General features: G+C 46.9%; 1 protein-coding gene across 1 annotated transcript in view; it reads right to left on the reverse strand.

Annotated features, from left to right (window-relative positions):
- LOC119156983 (vesicle-associated membrane protein 2-like) overlaps window positions 1-6,651 on the reverse strand; it is a 54,256-nt gene extending 47,605 nt beyond the window's left edge. Inside the window, exon 1 of the mRNA XM_037407464.1 lies at window positions 6,477-6,651. Coding sequence (XP_037263361.1) covers window positions 6,477-6,478 — 2 coding nt within the window. The 5' untranslated portion in view covers window positions 6,479-6,651. The remainder of the gene's footprint in view (window positions 1-6,476) is intronic.
- Window positions 6,652-11,314: the final 4,663 nt, after the last annotated feature.

An 11,314-nucleotide genomic window follows, 5' to 3' on the forward strand; every position in this document is an offset into this window, starting at 1 on the left:
CCAGGGATCTGCATTTTTTTTTTTAACTCCCACATTTCCTCCCTTCCCAAATACCATGTTTTCGCCTTCTATTACAGGTATTCCTGTGGCATACACTACCAACAGGTTGAAGATAAAAGTGCTACCAAGTTATCATGGATGAAAAGTCAGTATCTTGGACGCTTGGAATACAGCCAAACATTAGTTTAATTAACTTCAACATATTCAGTTTTGTCTGACCTTTTCAAATGGTAGCACAGGAGCACTGAGGTTGGAAGGAACCTCTGGAGATCATCTAGTCTAGCCCTCTGCTCAGAGCAGGGCCCACTAGATGAAGTTGCTTAGGACATTGTCCAGCCAGATTTTTTAATCCCTCCAAAAACATTTCACGAAACATCTCTCCTTGTTCAGGAGATGCAATACAGTCCTTTAAGAAGCTATTTAAAAACAAAATTTTGCAACTGAACTTCAAACAATGCAAAGTAGTCTTGATAATTTTGTAATATAACACACATTTTGCTGCATCCTGAACAGGACATAAGAAGCATTTCCTTACAATGACTGCATTTTTAATACTGTTCAATTTTTCAATTTCATTATATAAATTCCCATCTGGATCTAGTGTGAGCATCTTAAAAGAAAATCAGCATCTATCCAGTATCAGGCACTAACAACACTTCAGTACAGCACTTATTGCTGTCTGTTTCCTCTCTTAATCTCTTTTCTGGACCATGTAAGGAGTTTTGTAAAATCTGTGGACACTTCCTTTCCTACTTAGACTCCAGCACAAGGACATCATTTGATGAAGCAGGACACATCACAGCCTTCGGTGTATTCCCACCAGTGCTGTTTCTGTCTCCAGCTTCTTGCAAAGGCTGTCTCAATTCTGCATGGTATTGACGTGTTTCATAATAATAAAAACTCTGGTGAAGCACTGACTCCTCACAAACACAAATCGTCAGCTAGTTGGTGCTTCCAACATGCAAGCAAGCTATGGCTCTGATACATAAACATGCAGTGAAAGCACTTGATTCCAATACATTTACCAGTTTACATTTAGAGACCGCTGCAATAGATGAGAATGTACTTTAAAAAAAAAAGAAACAACAAACACCCCACCACCCCAATTCCTGAAACAATGTGGGGTTTATCTTCTAAAAGGCCATCGTAGGAGAATGTCTGTTTTCTAGAAGAGTTCCTTTTGACCCTGCGATACTGATTCAAGCAGCTGTAAGGTAACACATGATAAATTAAATTTCTTTCTCATTTACTCTGAAATAGAAATACTTGCATTTTCCTGCATATTTCTCATTGAATTTTGCATCTGAAGAGATAAAGGAACTTGATCAGATAATTCAGATCATTTGGTCAGGAACTTTCATTCTAATTATTTCACCCAGTACAAGAAGCTACAATATAATTGCAACTGACAAAACACTTACTTGCAAACGTACAGACAGATCTTTTTCAATGAGTTACTACTTTACACAGAAAAAACATCAGGTTGCCATAACTTAGCAGTTAAAAAAAACCAAAACACCACCTTGCAATCATTTGGTGGGTGTTCAGTGGATAATGGAAAAGAGTTTAGAGGGCTCAAGTACAAACATCAGGGAAAAAGGAATTGCATCATTACAAAACACCAGCCTAGTTAACTGCTGGTAATGACTACAAATAATGACAGTAGAGAGCACTGAATGACGTAGGTGGGAGCATATTCTCTTTAAGTCGTAATTGCTTAAAATGAGCAGTTCAGTCAATTTGAACTTATTTGGGACAGCCTGTACTGGCCCTTCCAGGGCACCGCTGGCATTTGGCTAAAGCTGTCAGTGAGAAACCTCCATGTGTTCTGCATCCTACAAACGGTGGCAGAACAGCAGCGGAAGGGGAAAACATGTTTCATACATCGCTTTCCTTTCTTCAGCCATGCCTCTTCACCCCAAGCCGTCCACACAAACATGGGTGTGCCTGGTGCTCTACAGCCTAATTACTGATTTTTCAAGAAGACATTGATTATCTAAATAGCATCTAAAAAGGGGAAATGCTCATCTGGTTAACCAGTTCAGCTTCCACTACAGCCACATTAAGTGTCCTGTAAGTCACCCCACAGCTGGAACTATCCATGCAAAATGCCTGGAAGTCAACAGCAACAAGTTATGGCTGATGCATAACACAATGAATGAGCGCCAAGTCACAAGGAAAGGGACCACTGGACTAAATATATTTGGGTTTCATGCACCTCATTGTTAGCCTGTTTTGAAGAATGTTTATTGTGACATTCACTTTGTCTGTACTTGTCACACGTAATTCCCAGTTGCGCCCATTCTGGGATTATTTTCTTCACTGAGGTCCTCAAGACACCATTCAGTTTGATCTCTACATTTTAAAAGACTCATTACCCAAATATCCAAAAGATTTATGACCTGCTTGGGCCACCCTTCTTTCAAACGGCAAGCGTATAAGGAATAACACTTAACATGTGGCTGGAAGCATCTATTTCTAATGCAAGACAGAAAGAAGATGCCTGTGTGCATGATGCCACAAAAGAGCCAGTGAAGGGAAAAAACCAATGAACACAACACATACATCCCTCTGTTGAGGTCTTAAAGTGGCAAACAACAACAGCTCCTATTCCTAACGCCCTTACTTCAAGGCTCTTACTCAGAGCTGTGAGTCTTAGAACCAGCAAACAAGGGTCAGAATAGAACCATGCTGAAAACGGGGCCCTTTCACCCCTCAGCATCCTCTTCTCCTGCACACAGCTGTGCTCCACCGAGTACAGCCTGGTTATTTTCACTACAAGCTCCACTACATCCTTTAAATGAGAACAACCACCCACTCGGTCACAACTATGCTTGTGTGAACCAATACTACAGGACTCTCAAAACCACTGGTCCCTCTGGCTGATGGGGGAGGCAGTCAGAAAACGTCAAGACTGACTGTAGCTTGTCTGGGTCTGAGGCAGCTGGCCACCAGATGTAAAACCCTGAGAGCTCCAGTGGATGCCAATCTTCTTGCGACCGTGGATTTTCGGAGCTCTTTTAGAACATATTTCTAAGGGAACACAGACACTTAGCAGCACAGAACAGATGTACCATTTAGAAAATGTACCCCTCCATTTTACGCTAGTTATACTTCCCTAGGACATGCACTGGCTGCACTCGCTTTTGTAAGCCACCGAGCTCCCCAAAAGCAGGGGGTCAGGACTGGGTAGAGAGCTGTACTAAATTGGTTTGTCTCCACTGATCAGTACAAGAGAAGGGCAAGGTAGGGAGATTTTGCTGAGTTTCATAAAATTATGCCCACAAAACCAGGGCTAAGTACTGCTCTACTAACAGCAGGAGACCATGGCCATGCCATTCTTTTCAGAGAAACCAAACAGACATTCAACCAGAACAGACTCATTACAATTGCTGGAACCATTTTAATCCTATCCATCCCCACCAGGATGTTACTCCTTGCTGCTCTAAAATAGGCAGAAGGGTTGGGTGGTTTGGTTTTTTTTTTTCAGAAAGCTCTAACTGCTACCCGAGGAATGAGATACAGCAAGGCAATTCCGCCGGGGGGAGAGCCAGGTGCTTTGCTTTGCTCCTTGTCTCACAAAAGTTGTACCCTGCCATAGAGCACATTTGTATTGGATTAATGTAATCAAAGGCACCCTGCTGTCTGCTCACTGACCTATCTGTAAACAACAGATGCCATGATGTCATGAACTTCTACTATATATAATTACCTATTGAGATGTGACCATTGTAAAAGAAACAAACCAATATACTTCACCTGCCGCTGTCAGTCTGTTTTCCAGAGAGGAACAAAGCCTATAAGTGCCCCAACTTTAAGCACCATTTTCTTCTCCTCATCTCCCTTCACTGCTCCTCATATCTCCTCTAAGTAAGTTTGCGTGCTCTCCCTTACACCTGGAACAATCTTCCTAGCAGCACTGGTATGGTCCAACCCATCTCCATTCTTGCTTTAGATCCCTCTTATATCTTTTCATTCAACCTTCTTATGCCACAGCATCCTCTCCTCTGCCTGCACCAAGGTGAAAGATGTCTGTTACCTGAACGTGTCTTACCTGCCCTGGATCGTACTCACTGCAACAGAGACCACAGATTCCCACCTCACGTAAATCAGTGCAGGTTTGCTGGGGTGACACACAATCATGAACCCCAGAGAAGACGGTGAATAAGGAATACTGTTCTCTGATCTCCAACATGAGAGTAAGGTCAGGCAGAACCTGCTACCTGCTAGCTCAGAAACAATAGGACGTGGCTTTTGCACCGGCCCAGTCCAGCTGTGGAGCTCTGTGCCACAGTACGCTGCAAATGGAGCAACTGGACACCTTCCTGAAAGAACAACAAAACCCAGTGCGAGTCAGGAACGCTAAAGAACTCTCCTCAGGTTCGGACACTCCCCAAGCCTTACATGCCTGGCAGCTGGGGAAGAATTCTGGGAATACCACTGCATACCCACTGCTTTCTTGTACTCTCCCCTAAGCACTCCCTGCTAGCTACTTCAGAGGACAGCACACCAGGAGAGATGGATCTGTCACTTGACCCAGCAAAGGAGCTCTTCACTGACACTAGATCCCACACGCTGAAGACACAGCGTCATGTCTCATGCGCATGTCTGTATACACGCAAGAAGAGTCCGTGTTTGCAATACTCTATCGGTGTAAGATTAGAAGTAACCTCTGCAGAGTATTTGGTGCTCACTAGCAATTGGCTTCTACAGCCCTGTGAACTACAACTGTAGCTGCTGCTACAAGTCAGTAGCTAATACACATTTATCTCTGTTGTTCATCAGTAACTCAGAAGGTACTGGGACATGATATTCATGCAGATGTTAAAAAAAAAAAGTTTTCATTACAATATCTGGCAATGAAACAGAAGCCAACTGACAATGACAAGCTGCTTATTTGTCTTGGCTTCGTTTCAATTATCAGACTGGAAGTCTATATGGCCAAAGTAGGCAAAAACTGCCTTCTTTTCTTCTGATTTTTGTCAGAAGTCTGATGCAAGTCCCCTATAGAAGAGGTATGACCAAGTTCTACTAGTGTCACCCTTTCTGCTTTATTTAGAAATGCTCTCTTGAAGACCTAGACACGCCAAAACCAAAACATATACCGATTGAGTTAAACATTATCTGAATTATTGCTTTGTGTCTTAACAGCTTCGATCGTATAATACCGCAGCAGCAAACTCTTGTATTAATCACAGAAAAAAATCTCACATATAAATAAAAGTATTTGATGTCATCATCTGGCTCCTGATATAAGCACAACTAGGCAACAGAAGCTTACAATGAACTGCCTTTTGCTAGATGGAGTTCAGTGTTTACCTAAGGAATCTTCTTTTAGATAAGTTATTTTTTTTTCCTTCCAAGGAGTTCCTTGCTTTGGAAACATTTTAGACAACATAGACAAAAGCTTATTGTCTGAGATATTATATAGGAAATAACATTAAAGAAAAAAGCAAACATTTCACAATATGTGATGGTAGACTATTCTGAAAAACCCTCGTGAAGAACAGTTAGTTACTGGCAATATTTTAATAGTAATTTAATCACAGATTGCCAGGACTGTTTCCACTCCTTATCTTCTCTGAATCAAGCAAGCTCCAGTTCTTCCAAGAGCACCCAAAACCAGCAGATATTTGGTCCCATACACCAGCACATGAGTGACTCTTTGCTTTAGCCATCTTCTCTGGCAGTCCCTTAGGAGTCACTGGGAATGCACAGTGAATTGAGACAATAGTGAAATGATGCGTTCAAGCCACCTGAATTCTTTTGTGAATGAACAGGGGGCTGATCCGCCCCTACTTACCTCAGCACACTTGTTTCAGCACTGACTTTGGGGGGTTCAGCACTGCCTAGCAGAGAGCGTTAATTAAAGCGTTGATGCTCAACGTAAGGGCTCAGGAGAGGTATTTGAAGAGATGCAAGCAAGAAGAAACGGATTATTATCCGGCGCTGCTGACAGGAGGCCGTGGGTGCTGGGGATGGGGCTGAGCTGCTCAGGCTGCCAGTCCTGGGGAGGGAACGTCTCACGGAACAGCGAGGACAGGCAGGACCCGCTGGCCGTGGCTCCGCCGGGTGACTCAGGCAGTTCTGCATCGCTGCCTCGGACCTGTCGAGGGTCTCGGCCCCGCGCTGCCCCTCGGGCCGACCCGGGTCAGTACCGTGCCAGCCACCCCCTCCCGCTGCCCGGCGGGCGGGTACGCCCCGCAGACCCGCCGAGGCTCGCAGGTTGCTGGCAGCAGCAGCACCACACCGGACTTCGGGGCTGCGGGCACCGCACACCCCCGGCCCCGCCCGGGACCCCCGCTCAGGGCGCCGCAGCCCCCTCCCGCCCCCAGCCCCAGCCCCCCGCCGCACGGAGCCGCCCCCCCGGCTGCGGGAGCAGCAGGGCAGCGCCCCGCGGCGCCCCCCGAGCCCTACAGCCCCGCGGCCGCCCGCGCCCCGGGGGGGGGGGGGGGCCGGGCCGCCCCGCTACTCACATGGCGGCGACCGAGGGGCGCCGGGCGGCTCCGGCAAAGATGGCTTTCGGCGCCGCTGCCGGCAGCCTCCTAGCACCGTCGGCGCGGCGGCGGAGAGAGGAGGGGTAGGCACCGGCTACTGAGCATGCCTGCGCCGCACATCACGGAGCGGGGAGCGGCGGGGCCCCCTCCCCACCCCCGGCAGGTCCGGGAGGGACGGGCGCCGCCGCCGCCCCTCCCCCTCCCCTCCCCCCCCCCCGCGGGCGGGAGCTGTCCCGGGGCGGCGGGGCCATCCCGCCGGGGGTCCCAGCTGGAGACCTTCGTGCGTGCCTGCAGCCACCGGCCCGGTCCCCCCGCGGGATGGGGGAGGGCGGGGGGGCCGTGACGGGGGGTACCGCGGGGCAGAGCCGGCGGCGGGTGGGCAGCGAGGGCAGCCGTGGGTGCTTCGGCAGGGGCGTCCCTCGGGCGGAACCGCGCCCTGGCCCCGGCCCGGCGCTCCTGGCTCGGGCTCCTCGCAGCCCCCACGTCCCAGCTCCCCCGAGCCCCCTGGCTAGCGCAGCGCTGCTCTCGCTCGCCCCCGGCCCGGTGCGGGGCCAACACCCGAGGCAGAACGTGCCCCTCTGCGGCCATCACGGGCTCCAGCCAGACACCAAGGACGCAGCAAGCCTACGCCGTCATTTTCTCAAGAAGTGGGACCTTGCTGTTGCTGTCCGCAGTGACACCTTGCTTCGGTTTAATTGTAAAAAGACACTCCACCGGTCACCGCTGTCCCCAACTTTCCGCCAGCCTCAGTGACAGCTAGCACAAGACTTTAAAACCAGGCATCCACCCAAGCAGGGCGAGAGCTTACCCAGAACACAGCCAGAACAGATGCTTCTGCAAGTATCTGGACCTCAGATCCTGGGATTCCTGTTGGGGATAAATGCATCTGCGTTATCACATCAAATCTGTGTCTTCTGCGTGCAATGACTCCTCAAAGCAACAGGCAAAGGTGCAGGCGTTAGGGGTGAGCGGCGCATCAGCCCCGGTTTCCAAACTGGGTATCATCAACCAGCTGAGTATTTTCATGGAAAAAGAAAGTAGCCAGCGCGTGTGACAGCACCCACAGCAGTGGCACACAGCCCAGCCACCAGACACTTGGTTATTACCTAAATCCAGGCTGAGGTGCTGTCGCGGCCTGGTTCAGGTGCGAGCCCCCAGCCACCAGCGCAGACGGGGAAGCAGCCCCTTGGAGCGGTGCAACACCCCAGAGCAGCGGGGCCACAAGGACCTTCTGCCTCTGCCAACTCAGAGCTTGCTCACTGCGTTGAAGACTCATCATACCTACTGCCACTGGAGGGTGAGATTCTGTCTCTTCCACTGAAGCTAATTATTTGCATGAATAAATAAATATCACTTAGGGCAGCACTTTGAGCTCTAGTTTTCTACATTCGACCACATCGCTGAGGGCTTGCTCACATATTGCACTCATAACAGCCTGGCCCTGGGAAACGTTTCCCAATGGCAGTAAAAAACACTTCAAACTGGATTTTCTCTACAAAAAGCTGGAGTTTCAACCAGCTGACATGCCCTGATGACAATTGGAAGATTCCTGACTAGCTTTAAGCTATACCCATCCACAGACCGCTTAGCTCAGCACTTCCCATCTGGAATTCCTCCGTAACTCTTCCCTCCTGAGGATGGTTTACTTTTCAGACCTCCCAGACAAAGATATGTTTACATAATGTGCCTATAGCATACAGCCACGCCAACAACCACACACAGACTTAACCCCAACGTTGGGAGCACCTGCTACTCCTTACTTACTATCTCCTTACTCCTCAAACCCAAACCACATTGGAATCCCGAGGAAGTGAAGAGCCATGGCTGGCTGGTGTGGCCAGGAGCTGCTGGGACAGCAGCACCCACTGCCCAGACCTTCCTGCGGTGTGGCTTCACGTCCCTGCTATATGGAGAGTGGAACAAGTAACTACTGATGCCAGCCCAAAGCTTGTAAGACTGAAGGAAGTCCTAAAAACCCCCAAACCCAACATGAAACGGTTTAAATATACAAACTATCCAGAGCACACGATCCAGTGTTCATGCTGGCTTCATGCCAGCTTTATCCCAGTTGAAGGAGAACAAAAAATACCCACGTAAGCATAAAGGTAACGTGGCAGACAGGCATCGCCTGCTTTAGTGAAAGTGTGCCAGTGCAGGGATAATGCTTCAAATGTTGTGAATGTAATGCAGAACAAACTTAAGCTAGATCAGTGCACCACATCATATGGCCACAGCCTTGATCTGATACAGGAGAGCACTCAAAACCAAATTAAATAACATCACTGGACTAAGACCTTACTTGCTGAAGAATTTCCTGCCGGCTAATGAAGGCATCACCATTCCGATCCAAGGCGGCTCACGATCCTGAAGTCAGTCCACAGTTAAAGTGGGGGACATTTCCCTTTAACCCTACATTCCCTTGAGATCACGGCTTGCCATGAAAGGCTACCAAAGCCTTTGGTGTAAGAAGAGATGCAGAGACACCCTGTGGTGGGAAAAATAATATGATCAGAATTAGTTCAAACAAATTTTATTTAATTAAGACACAGAACTGGATCAGAAAAACTGCATCCTGGGGACAAAGAAATCTTTCCCAAGTTGCTAGTCATGTCATTTCCTCCCTCCAGACCTCCTGTCCTGTCTGACATCTTTTACCCTGTGTGTTTGCATGACAGTCCCTGCCACAAAGATTTTACCTCTTGTTCTGTTTGGTTCTTTTACCCCAGGGGTATCAGCCCGGCCAGGGCTGCTGTGTGCTGCTGCAGTTGGAGGGATGGCTGTGGAAACGGTCCGTTTCTGAAAAAGTTTCCTGCATCTTTAGCCTGTGAGTCCCATCTGTAAATTGTTGGGTGTTTCTAACCCCATCCACAATTCATACTTTGTCCTGAAGTCATCTTTATAAATATAACGGCAGTCACAGAGACACCAATACACTGCTCAGATAGTCCAGGGATAAAAGCCGTCAACAGCAAGCATCAGTGCAAATCAGTTTTGACATCTGAAGTCTTGCAGGTACTAGATTTTGCTTAAAATTAACTAGCGACAACCTGCATGTACAACGCTGAGGTTCCTGAAAATGCTTCTGTGCAATCTTCATCTGAAGGAAACTTGTTTTGTCCCAGATCTACAAGTAGGATTCCTGTTTTAAAGACCTGTTATGTAATCTGTAAATTTAACAGACTGACCATACAATAAATCTCAAGGCTAACCACACCAACAGTTACTGGTTAACCTGGCTCACAAAACAAAAAAGCACTATTGCTGTTGTTAAGTGAGAAAGGTGAGGGCAATTAATTGGTGCACTGAAAGCAACAGTAGTCACATTTCACCAGATTCAAGCACAGAAGAAAAGCAAGGCAAATAAATTAATTATTCAAATATTGGATATTCAAATCTTTTGATCTGGCAACACATTTAAGCATAGGGTTCAAGTACAGGAGGAATTCCCCCTATGTCATTAGAATTAATTATGCTGGAAACCCAACGTAGCCAGACAACTTCAGCTTTAAAAGAAGAGAAATGAAATACTATACAATATATGTCCAAAGTACAATTTTTTGGAAAAAAAAATTGACTAAATGGCTGCATAAACAACCCCTTCTGTGTACCTTCAATTCTTTGTCACCAGTTTCCGCGTATGTACACATGTACTTTCAGCATTACATTTTCCTCTCTTGATCTTTTAGACAAGCAGAATTACTGCTGGAAGATCTGTGAGGAGACGCCTTTGAAGCTCACTTGGCAGAGGCAAGGAGGATTCCTGCCTCCCCGGTTGCAGGGTTTATTAGCTACAGGTTGCTCTGTTCTGCAAAGCTTCACCTCAGCACCACTGTGTGCCTAAAATGGGTCCTGAACTTGCAGATCGTTTCGTCACAAATTAAAATCTGAAGTCTAGCATCGTGAGGCGTGTCATTTTCTTTCATTCACAACTTTTATTCGTTCTCTAATAGCACAGCCATTCTTTAATGACAGCTTCCTTTTACAGGTCAATGAACTGTTTGTAATTTCTTTCATAAATAGCCTTTTTCTGGCATTTCTGTGGGATAAACAGGTCCAGCTTACCTAGGTTCTCTTAAAAAGCTGGCTGTCCTGTTACCAAGCAGGAGTAGCAAGGTGTGTCACTCCGTTCCTTCGAGGTATTTTAGTTTCTGTTTAATAGGTGTCAACATACGGTTTTGGTAAATTATTTTAACACAATGAGAAACTGTTTCATGCAAAACATGTTGATCCTGCAAAGCATTTGCACAGCAAGTCCCTACAGCCTCTGTATGTCCCACTGTAAGAACTGGTCAGAGAACTGTTCTTAAAAGGCTGGGGAGGGGAGGAGGATATGAAGAGTAAAATCAGAAGAGTGCATAGTTCAGAACGGTTGCCAATTTTGTTTTTAAGCATACCAACACTGTATGACTTGTTTTGGATGATTTGTGGAAAATATTTTGAACAGGTAGCAACAGAGAACCACTTCCAGTCATTAGGAGGGGGCGAACGTGACCCTCCACCTCAAGCAACCAAAAGTTAATGCAATTAGCAAGTATCGAATGTAGAGCAGAGAGACTAATTCAATCAGAGAGGCCAACGGGCTAATTCTTGGAGACAAAGCAATGCAAGGCGGAAATGCAGACTAATCAACTGCTTTATCAAAAGAAAAAGGAAATAATTTCCAAGCCTTAACTAAAATCCCCTGTTGGTTCTTCATCTTTCAAGGGTTCTGGTTTTTGCTTTGCAGTGTTTGCTTCATCTCACATTTGTTTTACTGCTTCTGTTTTCTGCACAAAACTGTTTCACTGGCTCCTGGTTCTTTGCTTTTCCCAAATGAG

This window comes from Falco rusticolus, chromosome 13, assembly GCF_015220075.1.
Source record: "Falco rusticolus isolate bFalRus1 chromosome 13, bFalRus1.pri, whole genome shotgun sequence".
Classification (NCBI taxonomy): Eukaryota; Metazoa; Chordata; class Aves; order Falconiformes; family Falconidae; genus Falco; species Falco rusticolus.